Source organism: Podarcis melisellensis (assembly GCF_964234715.1).
Source record: "Podarcis melisellensis genome assembly, chromosome: 8".
Taxonomy (NCBI): domain Eukaryota; kingdom Metazoa; phylum Chordata; class Lepidosauria; order Squamata; family Lacertidae; genus Podarcis; species Podarcis melisellensis.
The window spans coordinates 84548521-84564963 of record NC_138540.1 but is presented as its reverse complement, the minus strand read 5'-3'; the positions used below and the strand labels follow the sequence as shown (position 1 = coordinate 84564963).

At 46.6% G+C, this 16443-nt stretch overlaps 1 protein-coding gene across 2 annotated transcripts in view; it reads right to left on the bottom strand.

Moving 5' to 3' along the window:
- Nucleotides 1-16443, bottom strand: part of LOC309376063 (SPARC-related modular calcium-binding protein 1-like) — a 68366-nt gene that overhangs the window by 11598 nt on the left and 40325 nt on the right. The window contains exons 2-8 of one of the 2 annotated variants that reach the window (XM_081922227.1): nucleotides 15244-15442; nucleotides 12354-12466; nucleotides 9564-9663; nucleotides 7485-7535; nucleotides 6059-6148; nucleotides 4457-4534; nucleotides 1956-2148 (exon numbers count right to left, since the gene is read on the bottom strand). In XM_081922227.1, the coding sequence (XP_081778353.1) occupies nucleotides 1956-2148; nucleotides 4457-4534; nucleotides 6059-6148; nucleotides 7485-7535; nucleotides 9564-9663; nucleotides 12354-12466; nucleotides 15244-15442 (824 nt within the window). The remainder of the gene's footprint in view (nucleotides 1-1955; nucleotides 2149-4456; nucleotides 4535-6058; nucleotides 6149-7484; nucleotides 7536-9563; nucleotides 9664-12353; nucleotides 12467-15243; nucleotides 15443-16443) is intronic. The other variant, XM_081922228.1, reaches the window with a different exon arrangement.

Genomic DNA, 16443 nt, shown 5'->3' with positions numbered 1-16443 from the left:
AAAGGATGAGGAAAAAAGAAAGCTCAGGCACCGATTCCTACCAGGGCTGGGCGATAATCAGCTTTTCGACATCACAGGTGAGCGGGCAAGATGCAGAGGGAGGAACAAGCTATCCGCCCCTCGCCGATACAGCTTGTTTCTCCCTCCCCGTCGTATATATCACTGGTGAAACCGCCTCGCTCCAGCAAAGGGATGCAGGAGCGGCGGAGGTTTCACCGGCGATATATTGCTAAGTGAAACCAACATCGCAGTCTGCTGCTCAAACCGGTCCTGGGCAAAACAGTGGGAGTCATTTTGAACTCACAGCTGTCCATGGAGGCACAGGTCAAATCTGTGTCCAGGGCAGCTGTCTGCCAGCTCCACTTGGTACGCAGGCTGAGACCCTACCTGCCTGCGGACTGTCTCGCCAGAGTGGTGCATGCTCTAGTTATCTCCCGCTTGGACTACTGCAATGCGCTCTATGTGGGGCTGCCTTTGAAGGTGACTCGGAAACTACAACTAATCCAGAATGCGGCAGCTAGACTGGTGACTGGGAGCGGCCGCCGAGACCATATAACACCGGTCTTGAAAGACCTACATTGGCTCCCAGTACGTTTCCGAGCACAATTCAAAGTGTTGGTGCTGACCTTTAAAGCCCTAAACGGCCTCGGTCCAGTATACCTGAAGGAGCGTCTCCGCCCCCATCATTCTGCCCGGACGCTGAGGTCCAGCGCCGAGGGCCTTCTGGCGGTTCTCTCATTGCGAGAAGCAAAGCTACAGGGAACCAGGCAGAGGGCCTTCTCGGTGGTGGCGCCCGCCCTGTGGAACGCCCTTCCAGCAGATGTCAAAGCGATAAACAACTACCTGACATTCAGAAGACATCTTAAAGCAGCCCTGTTCAGGGAAGTTTTTAACGTGTGATATTTTACTGTATTTTTGGTTTCTATGGAAGCCGCCCAGAGTGGCTGGGGAGGCCCAGCCAGATGGGCGGGGTATAAATAATAAATTATTATTATTATTATTATTATTATTATTATTATTATTATTATTATTATTATTATTACCTTGGTTTAAGAACAGCTTAGCTTATGAACAACTTGGATTGAGAACGCTGCAAACCCGGAAGTAGGTGTTTTGGTTTGTGAACTTTGCCTTGGAAGCAGAACATGTTCCGCTTCCTGTTGAGTGTAAATTGAGACACCGCCGCTATGGGAAAGCACGCCTTGGTTTCAGAACGCTTTGGTTTAAGAACGGACTTCCAGAATGGATTCAGTTCGCAATCCAAGGTACCACTGTATATCAATATATCACCCAGGCCTAATTTACAGAAATATTGTGGGGAAGACCACTAATAAACAAAACAGACTGAATGCTTAATAAGCAGGTCATCTGGAGACACTGTTACATCTGTGGACAGCATAGACCCCCCAAAAAAACCTGGAAGCTGTAGTTTGTCAAGGGTGCTGGGAATTGTAGCTCTGAGGTGTGTAATCTATAGTTCCCAGGATTCACGTGAGGAGGCGGGAGGATGTGCCTTCAATGTACAGTGGTACCTCGGGTTACATACGCTTCAGGTTACAGACTCCGCTAACCCAGAAATAGTGCTTCAGGTTAAGAACTTTGCTTCAGGATGAGAACAGAAATCGTGCTCTGGCGGCGCGGCAGCAGCAGGAGGCCCCATTAGCTAAAGTGGTGCTTCAGGTTAAGAACAGTTTCAGGTTAAGTACGGACCTCCAGAACGAATTAAATACTTAACCCCAGGTACCACTGTACATAGCCTTCATGGTGCTACTGTGTTGATGATGGGAGTCACCCACTTAGAAGCATAAAAGGTCATTTAATCCCACCCCCTGAAGTGCAGAAATCTTCTGCCCAACGTGGAACTCGAACTCGCAACCCTGAGATTAAGAATCTCCTGCTCCACCGACTGAACCAGGACCCCTCATTCTGGACTTCACAAGTTGGGCGACACTGACCTCGTTGAAGTGCCTGGAACAGGCCGGCCAGTGTCCACCCTCACACACCAGCAATACCCTGTGGCCTGGTGGCACTGCACGGCCTTATAGGTGCCGTCCCCTTCGCACTCCGGGATGAAGGTGCCCTCCTGTTGGTGCTGCCGGGCCTCGTCAATAGCCTCTCGCCGCTCCTGCTCACATGAAGGCGGGTATTCTGTGGGAGTGAGTGGCGCAAGCAGCCACCAATTGGAACAAAGAAGACAAGTTTAGCGTGTCGGCATCTAACCTCTGGAACTCCCTGCCAATTGATATCAACAGGCTCCTTAATTGCACTCTTTTCGGCGTCAGTCCAAAACATTTCTTCCCCTTCCAGACAAGCCGTCCCAAATGCTTAGCAAGATATTTTAAATCTATGTTTCCCTCGATGATAGTTAGAGGAAGATATTTCGTTGTCCCAGAAGCAGAGCGTCTCTGCAAGTGTAGTAAACAGGAACCTGATACTTTGGAGCATATTTTCTTTTCTTGTGATATGCCAGAAGACAATTATTAGAGGCCTTAACAGGCTCAATTCTATGCCACCAACCGTTCAGGACCTGCTCTTGGACAAGAATCATCAAATTACTTTAATAGTGGCTGAATTTTTGAGTGCTGTCCATGTAGAAAGACTGGGCCATTATAAAGAGATTTAGTAGTTCTTAATTGATTGGTGATGTGGCAGTGTTATATTGTATTATTTATGCAAATTGGTTTTCTCTGGAGTTAAAGATCTGACTGGGACAAACCTTGTTATGCTGAATTCGTATTTTGTACAATTTGTATACAGAGTTTGTTTGATAAGGTGTGGTTTGCTATGCCTAATGAAGGATATTTTAAATCTACTTCAGTATTTTGACTTTCGTATGTTTTAAAGGACAGCTGTACATTTCCCTTTATTTTATTGTTTTGTATTATTGCATACTGCTTTGAGGTGTTTTTTTGTCTTATTAACCATCAAGCAGTGTCTAAATTTTTATCCAATAAATAAAATAAGCCGACCACCCCCTGGTTCTTCCTAGAGGACTGTAGACGTACCCTGGAGACTCCAGCGACTGTGGCTGCTTTTTGCTAAAGGTTTTTATTACAATTTCATTTTGTAATGTATATAAAACAGAGAGAACAATGACAGCAAGAGACAACAAATTAAAAGATGAAAAACAGAACTGCAAAATACGTACACAACGAGTAGTTTGCATGTGTTAACATAACAACGTCCAAGTAAAGATTACCAGTACGTTTCCGAGCACAATTCAAAGTGTTGGTGCTGACCTTTAAAGCCCTAAATGGCCTCGGTTTAATAGACTATTGTATTTTAATATTCTATTGGAAGCTGCCCAGCCAGATTGGTGGGGTATAAATAATAAATTATTATTCTTATTATACCAACTTTATCAGATCATCAAGTACACTTCCAGATTTGTGATGAGGGGTTTCTTGAAATTATTATTATTATTATTATTATTATTATTATTATTATTATTATTATTATTATTATTATTATTATTTTATTATTTCTTGGCCCACTCTGGGTGGCTTCCAACATAATAAAAGCACAGCAAAACATCAAACATTTAAAACTTCCCTATACAGGGCTGCTTTCAGATGTCTTCTGAAAGTTGTACAGTTGTTTATTTCCTAGACAACTGATGGGAGGGCGTTCCACCAGGTTGGTGCCACTACCAAGAAGGCCCTCTGCCTGGTTCCCTTTGCTCTCACTTCTCGAAGTGAGGGAACTGCCAGAAGGCCCTCAGAGCTGGACCACAGTGTTGGGCCTAAATGATGGGGTGGAGACGCTCCTTCAGGTATGCAGGGCAGTAGGCGTTTAGGGCTTTAAAAATCAAGGCTCTACGTGGGGCTACCTTTGAAGGTGACCTGGAAACTACAACTAATCCAGAATGCGGCAGCTGGACTGGTGACTGGGGGCGGCCGCCGAGACCATATAACACCGGTCTTGAAAGAGCTACACTGGCTCCCAGTACGTTTCCGAGCACAATTCAAAGTGTTGGTGCTGACCTTGAAAGCCCTAAACGGCCTCAAAGGCCCAGTATACCTGAAGGAGCATCTCCACCCCCAACGTTCTGCCCGGACACTGAGGTCCAGCTCCGAGGGCCTTCTGACGGTTCCCTCACTGCGAGAAGCCAAGTTACAGGGAACCAGGCAGAGGGCCTTCTCGGTGGTGGCATCCGCCCTGTGGAACGCCCTCCCACCAGATGTCAAAGAGAAGAACAACTACCAGACTTTTTGAAGACATCTAAAGGCAGCCCTGTTTAGGGAAGCTTTTAATGTTTAATAGGTTATTGTATTTTAGTGTTTTGTTGGAAGCCGCCCAGAGTGGCTGGGGAAACCCAGCCAGATGGGCGGGGTATAAATAATAAATTATTATTATTATTATTATTATTATTATTATTATTATTATTATTAGGTTCAGCGAACTTCCCCCCTGAAATTTGACCCATTAAATGACAGCAACAGATCCTGACCCTCACCTGGAGCTTGCTTCACCGTGCGGCTGGGCTTGAAATCCGGAATGATGATGGGAATGAGAAACGGCAAGGAGGTGCCCTCTAGATGGGGGGAGACAGAAACACACAAACACACACACATACAGAGGCACGGACGACAGGAGAATAGATGTTATGGGGGGGGGGAAACCTCTCCCACACCACCCATCTGTTTCGACACCCTCCCCAACCACTTTGCATCTCTAACAAGTTTCCCAGAAAAAAAACGCTTGCAAGAAAGGAGAGAATGGCAGCCATTTTTGTTGCCGTGATCTCAGGCAATTTCGCGGAGTGATTTCCCCCCCAAGAAAAACAACTTTTGGGGGAGCTGTGACCTGAAAGCCTCAAGCAGGACCTACCCCCTCCTGCGATTTCTAACAATTGGCTTTCAGAAGCATTATTTGCCTCAATGTTGTTGTTCCCCTCCTACCGCAAGGTAAGGTAAAGGTAAAGGGACCCCTGACCATTAGGTCCAGTCATGTCCGACTCTGGGGTTGCGGCGCTCATCTCGCTTTACTGGCCGAGGAAGCCGGCGTACAGCTTCTGGGTCATGTGGCCAGCATGACTAAGCCGCTTCTGGCAAACCAGAGCAGCGCACGGAAACGCCATCTACCTTCCCGCCGGAGCAGTACCTATTTATCTACTTGCACTTTGACGTGCTTTCGAACTGCTAGGTTGGCAGGAGCAGGGACCGAGCAACGGGAGCTCACCCCGTCGCGGGGATTCGAACCGCTGGCCTTCTGATTTGCAAGTCCTAGGCTCTGTGGTTTAACCCACAGCGCCACCCACGTCCCTCCTACCGCAAGGAGAAGCCTCTAAATGCCATTTCTCTTTTTCTATCTCACTACCCAAACACAGGCGCAAGCCTAATATTTTTACTGGTTGTTTTGAAAAGGCTCGTACAACCAATATAATATTTTTTTTAGGCTTGCAATGTGGGCACGAAGGATTAAAAGGCATTTGATCAAGTAGAAAGTTGCTCCCAATTAAGAGAGGAACACTTTAAAAAAATGTTATTGCAAGTCCCTCACGACGCAAACCAGGCGCCGTGGGCTATAACTCCCATCAGCGCATCGTATCACAGGCCTTTTGTTAAGTTGTGGGTGAACATATCAGACGACACAGCGATTCTCCAAACAGCTCTTGTTTATTCACAGGCCAGAACAGAACTGAACTGAAGGGTTCAGCCAGCCTGCTTATATAGAACTCCACTACAACGCAACAGTAACAACTGTCTCTAACTGTCCAATCACTGAACGTCACTTTCGGTCCCTTATTTGCATATGTGGACCTGAACTATCTACAGTATCCCCCTGCTGGCCCAGGGTGAGAACTTCAGTACATAACACCTTTCATATGTGGGGGACCTTTGACCCTACAAGGTTCACTACAACTCCCACCAGCCCCAGCAAGCCTGGCCAATGGCCGGGGTGATGGGAATTGTAGTTCGTCAACACCTGGAGGGTCAAAGGAGTCAACACATTGCCATAGTGCAACCAATAGGCCAAGCTGCTCACTGCTGCAGCGGGGAAGCAGATTTTTGGGAGATGATGGGGGGGGGGGTTACACAAGAGTAGGGCCACTTACCTTCCTGCTTGTGGGGGAAGGGGCTTGGCTGGGTAGGCCGGGGCTTGGTGCCTTCTTCTGCGTTCAGGGAGGAAAAGAGTTCGAAGGCAACTATTACAGAGGTTTTAATGTCATCTACTCTGTCCAAAGAGCGGTGGAGTTCAGAGCTACAGGAGGGTCAGAGTCTGGGGTTACTATTAAGGTGATTACCGTATTTTCTGCTCTATAAGACGCACCAGACCATAAGACGCACCTAGTTTTTGGAGGAGGAAAACAAGAAAAAATAATATTCTGAATCCCAGAAGCCAGAACAGCTGCGCAGCGATCCCTCTTGCTGTTCTGGCTTCTGGGATAGCTGCGCAGCCTGCATTCGCTCCATAAGACGCACACACATCTCCCCTTACTTTTTGGGAGGGAAAAAGTGAGTCTTATAGAGCAAAAAATACGGTACTTGGCAGAGGATTCATGCCTCGGGAGAGGCGGAAATCCAAAACATGCAGGGAGCTGAACCTGTTGGATTTCTGCCTGCCGAGGGGCAGAAACGGGGGAGTGGAATGAGACAACTGGGCTTGGTCCTCTTCTTAGTAATAGTGCCCCTCCAGGGTCCATCTGTTTAACCCACCCCTCTCCCACGGCTGGGAATGGAACCCAGGAGTCCAGGCTCCGCCTCCTGCCCTTCTTGGGCCAGTGGGGGCAGAGAGCAACTGTAGTCACAGAAGTGGATGTGCAGTACCCACACCTGCCTGCAGATGGAGCACCCTTCCTTCCGTAAAGGTAAAGGGACCCCTGACCATTAGGTCCAGTTGTGGCCGACTCTGGGGTTGCGGCACTCATCTCGCTTTATTGGCCGAGGGAGCCGGCGTACAGCTTCCGGGTCATGTGGCCAGCATGACTAAGCCGCTTCTGGAGAACCAGAGCAGCGCACGGAAACGCCGTTTACCTTCCCGCCGGAGTGGTACCTATTTATCTATTTGCACTGGTGTGCTTTTGAACTGCTAGGTTGGCAGGAGCAGGGACCGAGCAACGGGAGCTCACCCCGTCGCGGGGATTCGAACCGCCGACCTTCTGATCTGCAAGTCCAAGGCTCTGTGGTTTAGACCACAGTGCCACCCGTGTCCTTAAGGGACCCTAAAACCTATGTTGGAGATTAGGGAGTAGGAAAATAGGAAACTGTCCTCTATTGAGTCAGATGATTGTCTACACTAACTGACGATAGCTCTTCAGGGTTAGGGGCAGGATTCTGTACCAGCCTTATCTGGAGATGTCAGGATTCAAACTCGGGACCTGAAGCAGACCTTCTACAGCCCTCCCCTGTCCGAGCCACAGTCCACCCCATAGCTCTGTAGGTCGGGATTTTAAAATGTTATCCCCTTAGGTAGAAATTTTCCGGCTGAGGTGTGGGGTGTGCAATCGGGGGAGAGGATCGGGGAGAAGGGGGCAGCCTTACCTTTCCGAGATGAGTTGGGATCTGGCCATGATGTCCTCACCGTGTAGGACCCTAGAGAAAGAGGGGGACAGAAATAGGCAGGGTTTTAAAAAATTAAAAAAGTCATCAATAGGTCCTGTTTTGTGTTTCAGGTCCCCTCGGCTCTAATCTGGATTGTTAAATGGTAGGTGAACATATCAGACGACACAGCGATTCTTCAAACAGCTCTTGTTTATTCACAGGCCAGAACAGAACTGAACTGAAGGGCTCAGCCAGCCTGCTTATATAGAGCTCCACTACAACGCAACAGTAACAACTTTCTGTAACTAGCCAATCACTGAACGTCACTTTGAATTCCTTATTTGCCTATGTGGACCTGAGTGAAAACTATCTACAGTATCCCCCTGCTGGGCCAGGGTGAGAACTTCAGTACATAACATGGATCACCTACTGTTTTTGGGTGGCGGACGCTATTCTTTCAGCTTAAAACAGCTGCACAGAAACTGAGTGAGTGGGAATCTGCGCCAGGAAAAGCTTCCCCAGTTGGATTTCTGCGAGTTAAAAAGCCCCTCCCTCAACCTTCTTTCAATGAGCGTCCGTGGCAGGAACAAGGGAAATCACTTGCACCCCCTAGATCAGGGGTCAGCAATCTTTTTCAGCCGTGGGCCGGTCCACTGTCCCTCAGACATTGTGGGGGCCCGGACTATATTTTGAAACAAACAAAAATGAACGAATTCCTATGCCCCACAAATAACCCAGAGATGCATTTTAAATAAAAGGACACATTCTACTCGTGTAAAAACACCAGGCAGGCCCCACAAATAACCCAGAGATGCGTTTTAAATAAAAGGACACATTCTACTCATGTAAAAACACACTGATTCCCAGACCGTCCGCAGGCTGGATTTAGAAGGCGATTGGGCCGGATCGGGCCCCCGGGTCTTAGGTTGCCTACCCCTGCCCTAAATGAACTGCAACTCCCAGATTCCTAGCTTTCATGAAAAAGGTCGCACAAGTTTCTAGCACTTGTGGAAACCGAGATACAGTATGAGGCAAAATACACAGGCACAAATCTTCTCATGTTTTTGTTAGCAACCAGCCACCTCCCCATTTCCAGTGATTTATTTCCTGCTATGGACAGATCTCTGCAGACGCCCATGTTTCCTACCTGACAAAGAAGGAGGGAGTTGTAACGGGTAACTGATTGAGGTTGAATCCTGGCAAGACGGAAGTACTGTTTTGGGGGGACAGGAGGTGGGCAGGTGTGGAGGACTCCCTGGTTCTTTATGGGGTAACTGTGCCCCTGAAGGACCAGGTGCGCAGCCTGGGAGTCATTCTGGACTCACAGGTGTCCATGGAGGCGCAGGTCAATTCTGTGTCTGGGGCAGCTGTCTGCCAGCTCCCTCTGGTACGCAGGCTAAGACCCTACCTGTCCGCGGACTGTCTCGCCAGAGTGGTGCATGCTCTAGTTATCTCCCACTTGGACTACTGCAATGCGCACTACGTGGAGCTGCCTTTGAAGGTGACCCGGAAACTGCAATCAATCCAGAATGCGGCAGCTAGACTGGTGACTGGGAGCGGCCGCCGAGACCACATAACACTGGTCTTGAAAGACCTGCATTGGCTTCCAGTATGTTTCCGAGCACAATTCAAAGTGTTGGTGCTGACCTTTAAAGCCCTAAACAGCCTCAAAGACCCAGTATACCTGAAGGAGCGTCTCCACCCCCATCGTTCTGCCCGGACACTGAGGTCCAGCGCCAAGGGCATTCTGGCGGTTCCCTCGCTGCGAGAAGCCAAGTTACAGGGAACCAGGCAGAGGGCTTTCTTGGTAGTGACGCCCTCCCTGTGGAACGCCCTCCCATCAAATGTCAAGGAAATAAACAACTATCTGACTTTTAGAAGACATCTGAAGGCAGCCCTGTTTAGGGAAGCTTTTAATGTTCGACGGACTATTGTATTTTAATATTTTGTTGGAAGCCTCCCAGAGTGGCTGCGGAAACCCAGCCAGATGGGCAGGGTATAAATAAATAATTATTATTAATTATTATTATTATTGGTTGCAACCCAGGGTCTCCTGCACCCAGAAGTGGGGCATCATACCTGTACAGTTTGGTGTTTCGTTGAGGACCGACGTTCCACTGATCGGTTTCCCTTCAGGTGTGGAGCACCAGCAATAGCCAGTCTGTTTATGGCACTGAACCTAGGAGGAGGCAAAAAGGGGTGCGTGCATTTCTAACAGGTAAAAAAAGGTAAAGGACCCCTGGACGGTTAAGTCCAGTCAAAGGCGACTCTGGGGTTGTGGCGCTCATCTCGCTTTCAGGCCGAGGGAGCCGGCGTTTGTCCACAGACAGCTTTCCGGGGCATGTGGCCAGCAGGACTAAACCGCTTCTGGCACAGCGGGACACCATGACATAAACCAGAGCGCACGGATACGCCATTTATCTTCCCGCCACAGTGGTATCTACAGACTTCCTGACACAGCTTTAAATGTGCATTATTTATCTATTTGTTTATTCAATTTATATGCTGCCCCTTATCCGAGGATCCCAGGTGGACAACGCTAAAAACATAATTTATATAGCATAATAATATCAAAAATGGAGATGGAGTCCATGCCAGGGGAACACATCTAGTATCATGCCACTTTAGAAGAAGATCCGCAGAAGGGTCTTGGAAAAGAATTAAGAGCCTCGGACATAAGATCTCCAGGTTGATGGACTATATGGATTTGACGGAAAGGACTGGCAGAATCCGAAACCAGGGAGAGGAGAGGGTGGAAGAAGATTGGGAAGTTAAAGTTCATATTTAGTAATTTAGTCTTAAAGGGAAATAAGGTTAAAAAATATGTTATTTACAAGATGACAAAAAACAGAGAAGGATGGAAAGGATTTGCTGAAACAATTAGAAGAATTGGAATACAAAAAGGGAGGTGTGAGGAAGTCGAGGAAACAAGGAAATGAAGGATAGAATATAGAAAAGGAGAGATGTATTTTAAACTGTTTCTGTTTTGATTGATTTATGTGTTTAGTCTAATGGGTTTGGGTTGGGTTTTATATTATTTGTATACGGTATTGTATTGTGGTGTTTTTTCACTTTTTCCTTTTTTTTCTTGTCTCTATTTTTCTTTTTTCTTCTTTTTTTGTAACCTCTAAAAGTAATAAATATTATTTAATAAAAAAATAGTATCATGCCACTTTAAACCGTCATAGCTTCCTCCCAGAGAATCCTGGGAACTGTAGTTTGTTAAGGGTGCCAAGAGCTGTGAGGAGACCCCCCTCCCCTCAGAGAACTACAGTTCCCAGAGTTCCCCAAGTACAGGGTTTTGCATGCACACCACACATTGACCACACTACAATTCCACGCTAAACAGCCTTGTCTTCCCCCAAAGAATACTTTTGAAAGTTATGTGGCCTTGTTGCTCAATTCAATATATCCTTTGTGTACTGTGGTATTTTATATATTGTAAATTTGCTCTTTTTTTTACAGGTTATGATTTAACTAACAATTTATTCGTAGACAGCAAACTTTCTGTTTAATTATTATTTGCTGATATTTTGACAGTTGGAATTGTAGAATCACATGTGAGGGGTGTGGCTTAGGGAGATTCCTGGGGGCCAGAGAGAGTGTGCTGGGGGCCACATTTGCCCCCTACCCAGGCTTGAGATTCCCCACACCTGTTCAAAACATTTAAAGATCATGGGGGATAGCCAGGGTTGCCATATTTCAAAAAGTAAAAACCAGGACACCCCAAAATTGTTGAGGGTTTTTTTTAAAAAGTAAACCCCCAAAATTGTTGAGCAATTGACTTTCTAAGATCCAGGACAAAGCACCACATTTCGGAAATCTCCCCCCGAACGTCATTTCTGCCCTAGGAGAGTCCCCTTTTTTATTTCAGGAAATTTACACTTTTTATTTTTTATTGGCAGATATGATATGGAACAACTGATTGGTTCAAAACTGGGAAAGGCGTACGACAAGGCTGTATATTGTCTCCCTGCTTATTTAACTTATTTGCAGAATTGATCAAGCGAAAGGCTGGGCTGGATGAATCCGTAGCCGGAATTAAGATTTCCGGAAAAAATATCAACAACCTCAGATATGCAGATGACACAACCTTGATGGCAGAAAGTGAGGAGGAATTAAAGAACCTTTTAATGAGGGTGAAAGAGGAGAGGGCGAAATATGGTCAGAAGCTCAACATCAAAAAAACGAAGATCATGGCCACTGGTCCCATCACCTCCTGGCAAATAGAAGGGGAAGAAATGGAGGCAGTGAGAGATTTTACTTTCTTGGGCTCCATGATCACTGCAGATGGTGACAGCAGCCAGGAAATTAAAAGACACCTGCTTCTTGGGAGAAAAGCAATGACAAACCTAGACAGCATCTTAAAAAGCAGAGGCATTACCTTGCCAACAAAGGTCCATATAGTTAAAGCTATGGTTTTCCCAGTAGTGATGTGTGGAAGTGAGAGCTGGACCATAAAGAAGGCTGATCGCCAAAGAATTGATGCTTTTGAATTATGGTTCTGGTGGCGACTCTTGAGAGTCCCATGGACTGCAAGAAGATCAAACCTCTCCATTCTGAAGGAAATCAGCCCTGAGTGCTCACTGGAAGGACAGATCCTGAAGCTGAGGCTCCAAGACTTTGGCCACCTCATGAGAAGAGAAGACTCCCTGGAAAAGACCCTGACGTTGGGAAAGATGGAGGGCACAAGGAGAAGGGGACGACAGAGGACGAGATGGTGGGACACTGTTCTTGAAGCTACCAGCATGAGTTTGACCAAACTGCGGGAGGCAGTGGAAGACAGGAGGGCCTGGCGTGCTCTGGTCCAGGGGGTCATGAAGAGTCAGACACAACTAAACAACTAAACAACAACAATGGAGGTCCTACCTGCAAGAAGGAGCCGTCTTCATTGCATTCCGGGACGTAGGTTGCGTGAGACTGACGCCGGGACTGCGAGAGGGCGGTCGCTCGGTCCTCCTGGCACCGAGTGAGGTTGGTATCTGCACATTGGACGGGAGGAAAGACGCAGCATCAGAAATGGAGCCTGCTGGAGGCATCAAGGGTACCTCTGAGCATGTACAGAGAGCCCTTCTCTCACCACGGGACGGGAAAGATGGAGGATCTCAGGCCCAGAGGCGAAATGAGGAAGAAGCATGAATGGAAGGGATAACTTTAGGAAACCAGGATGGAAAACCACGGTAAATACAACAGGAAACGGGAACAGAAGATACAGAACTTGACGTGAACTAATGAATACATAATAAGAAAATTAGGGAATAAGAGCATTAGGGAATATTATTTTAATATATGATCACAGCGGAGAGGTTCTTGGGTGGACAAAAATGGAAAGATTAATTGCTTGATAGGGAGAAATTGTTGCTGAAGTTTGATGAGAGAAAAACTATTGTGGAAATTTATTAATAACAATGGTTATTAATTAATTATCCTGATTAATATACTATAGCCTTTTAAATGTGTTTTTTGGGGGGGTATTATTTTTGGTGGGTTTTGTTTTAACTATTTCTTTGTGTTTTATCTTGTATTTTTATCTTGGGAACTGCCCTGTGACCTTTCGATGAAGGATAGTATATCAATATAATACAACAACAACATGAGCCAACAGTGTGACGCAGCAGCTTAAAAAGCCAATGCAATTCTGGGCTGCATCAATAGGAGTATAGCATCTAGATCAAGGGAAGTAATAGTGCCACTGTATTCTGCTCTGGTCAGACCTCACCTGGAGTACTGTGTCCAGTTCTGGGCACCACAGTTCAAGAAGGACACTGATAAACTGGAACGTGTCCAGAGGAGGGCAACCAAAATGGTCAAAGGCCTGGAAACGATGCCTTATGAGGAACGGCTAAGGGAGCTGGGCATGTTTAGCCTGGAGAAGAGGAGGTTAAGGGGTGATATGATAGCCATGTTCAAATATATAAAAGGATGTCACATAGAGGAGGGAGAAAGGTTGTTTTCTGCTGCTCCAGAGAAGCGGACACGGAGCAATGGATCCAAACTACAAGAAAGAAGATTCCACCTCAACATTAGGAAGAACTTCCTGACAGTAAGAGCTGTTCGACAGTGGAATTTGCTGCCCAGGAGTGTGGTGGAGTCTCCTTCTTTGGAGGTCTTTAAGCAGAGGCTTGACAACCATATGTCAGGAGTGCTCTGATGGTGTTTCCTGCTTGGCAGGGGGTTGGACTCATGGCCCTTGTGGTCTCTTCCAACTCTATGATTCTATGATTCTATGATTCTAACAACAATTAGAGAACTCCTACTGGACATTTTGTTTAAAAGGAAAATGAATTGATCTAAGACTTATAAGTTGGGAGATTGCGAATATATTGCCTAACAGAAAGTAGATCAGTTGGATGTCATCCTAGAGTGAATATTTCAAAAAAATTATTTTACGTAACGGACAGATGGAAGTCCCTTTTATTTTTCCTGTTTTCTTCAACTTTTCGGTTTTTCCTTTGGTGTTTTTTTCCAATTTTTCTCTTTCCCTTTAGGTTAGTTTCTTTTATCTTACAGCATTATGAAAAATCAAATTAAGAAAGGTTATATCATATTACAAAATCTGGAAGTAAGAATTGTGGGAGGAAATGTGGAGTGATGGGAAAGTACAGTCATATGTGGTGGGATTGTCCGTTAGTTAATGAATTTTGGAAACAGATTGGTATAGAAATATCAGGAACTGTGGGTAGGAAGGTGGGAATATCTAAATTAATGGTTCTTATTAGTATGAGTAGCACCGAGTTAAAAACAAAAGAGGAATGTAAATGGGTAAAATTGATGGTAACTGCAGCCAGACAAGTTATAGCGAGTAAATGGAAAAATACAGAAGAGCTAGGGGTGAACAAATGGAGGAAAAAACTGAATAATATTATAATTTTAGAATATCTAACTGTGAAGATACACAGAATGAATGGGTTTAAGGTCAGTGAGGAAGAAGAGGGTTGGTTTGAGAAGATTTTGAATTATTTGGGTGGGTTTGAACAATTTGGGGCAATTAAAATGTTAAAAGTGGATGGAGCCTAGCTGTCAACTTACAGATTTGAAAATAAGGGACCAGCAGCCTCGAAAATAAGGGCTCAGCAGCTAATATAAGGGATTTTCAGAGCACAAGTATGTTCGACTTCTGAGCCCCTCCGAGCCAAAGGCAGAAAGCCCAGCCAGCAGCCAAACGAAGCCTCAAGCGGTGGTTCCCATAGCGCAGCAACCCAGCAAAGGGGATGCAGCAAGGAAAACCACTGTCACCTCTCCGCTGGGAAGCGCTGAGCAAAGGCGAGTCCCCAGGCAATGAGGCCGATTTGATCGGCACAAGGCATGCAAGCTCCACCCCCCAGTCGTTCTTAGACTCCTTATTGGGTGAGAAACGCAGCCAAGCAACACAGTTGGAGCCTCCCTCCTCCCTGGCCGGCAGGGAGGGAGGGAGAGGAGCTGCTTCCTTTGAAACCCGGGAAATTTAAGGGACATCATCAATAAGGGACAGCAGCGGGACACAGCGCTGGGATAAGGGAGTTTCCCGCCAAATAAGGGACGGTTGACAGCTATGGGGTGGAGGAACTATTAACGTATATAAAATTGTACCTATGGTTGATTTGAATATGTTATTATTTATTATTTAATCAGTGTATCAGTCGCCTGGGGGGTTTTACTGTTTGTGTTTTGGTTGTTGGTAAAAAATAAAAATTTTAAACATTAAAAAAAAATTAAAAAGAGCTTCCCTCTGTCCAGTCCCCCACCACTAGGCCACACTGCCAAAACCTTCTCTACCTACAGTTGGGCTCCCGGTGGGCCGCCCCACCGCAGCGGAAGCGAGGCAGGGCTTCGAGGGAACGCTCGCGGCATCGAGCTTTCTGGAAGGTGCACGGGGACTTGTAGAGCTTTCCGTCGGAGGCGCAAATCGGGCGCCCACGTTCATGAGGGCATTCCAGCGGGCATGCAGACTCCTCCGGGTCGCTCTCGGAGATGATGAACTGCAAAGGAGACAAGGCGGGCATCAAACAGGGCGCAGAACAACACATATTATCTTGTTTTCTTATCTGTTTATTAAATTTCTGCACCGCCCTTCATTCGACGACCACAGGGCGGTGCATTACGTTGCAGGAATTTATGTATAGGTTGGGGGGGGTGTTGCCCCTCCAGCAAATATCATGCACATGCAGCCCACTACCAAAACCAGCACAATCGCTTTTGTGACTTTTGTGATTTGCCCCCACAAAACACTTCATCGCAGTCTCTTCCTATCTATTCCAAGGGCCTTTGCTGCACGATACCAAATGTAAGAATTCACTGATAAATGCATCTATGTACTGGCTCACTGACACATTTATCAGTGAATTCTTACATTTGGTATCGTGCAGCAAAGGCCATCTATGTACTGGCTCACTGTGCCAACCTAGCAGTTCAAAAGCACGTCAGTGTGCAAGTAGATAAATAGGTACCGCTCCGGCGGGAAGGGAAACGGCGTTTCCGTGCGCTGCTCTGATTCGCCAGAAGCGGCTTAGTCCTGCTGGCCACATGACCCGGAAGCTGTACGCCGGCTCCCTCGGCCAATAAAATGAGATGAGCACCGCAATCCCGGAGTTAGCCACGACTGGACCTAATGGTCAGGGGTCCTTTTACCTTTACTGGCTCACTGGGAAAACTTCAGAAATTCATATAGACATGTGAGCTCAGCTACTCAGCAGCCCCTCTGCCTGAGTGATAATTCCTGGTATCTTGATACCTGAGTGCCAGACAGGTAGCCATTCCAGAAATAGCAAACCCAGATGAAGACAAAAGGGTGGGATTAACTTGGCTGGGAAACAGGGAAATGTAAATATCTCTTTTACTTCACTTGACGGATGTTTGGTGGAGGGCAAGGGGAACCATGGGGCAGGGTCCAGGATGCTCAGATTACTGCCACCAGATCTCCCCTTTCATGATGTAACCGTGATGTAGTTGGGGGGGGGGTGTAACATGGGGATGAGCAGCT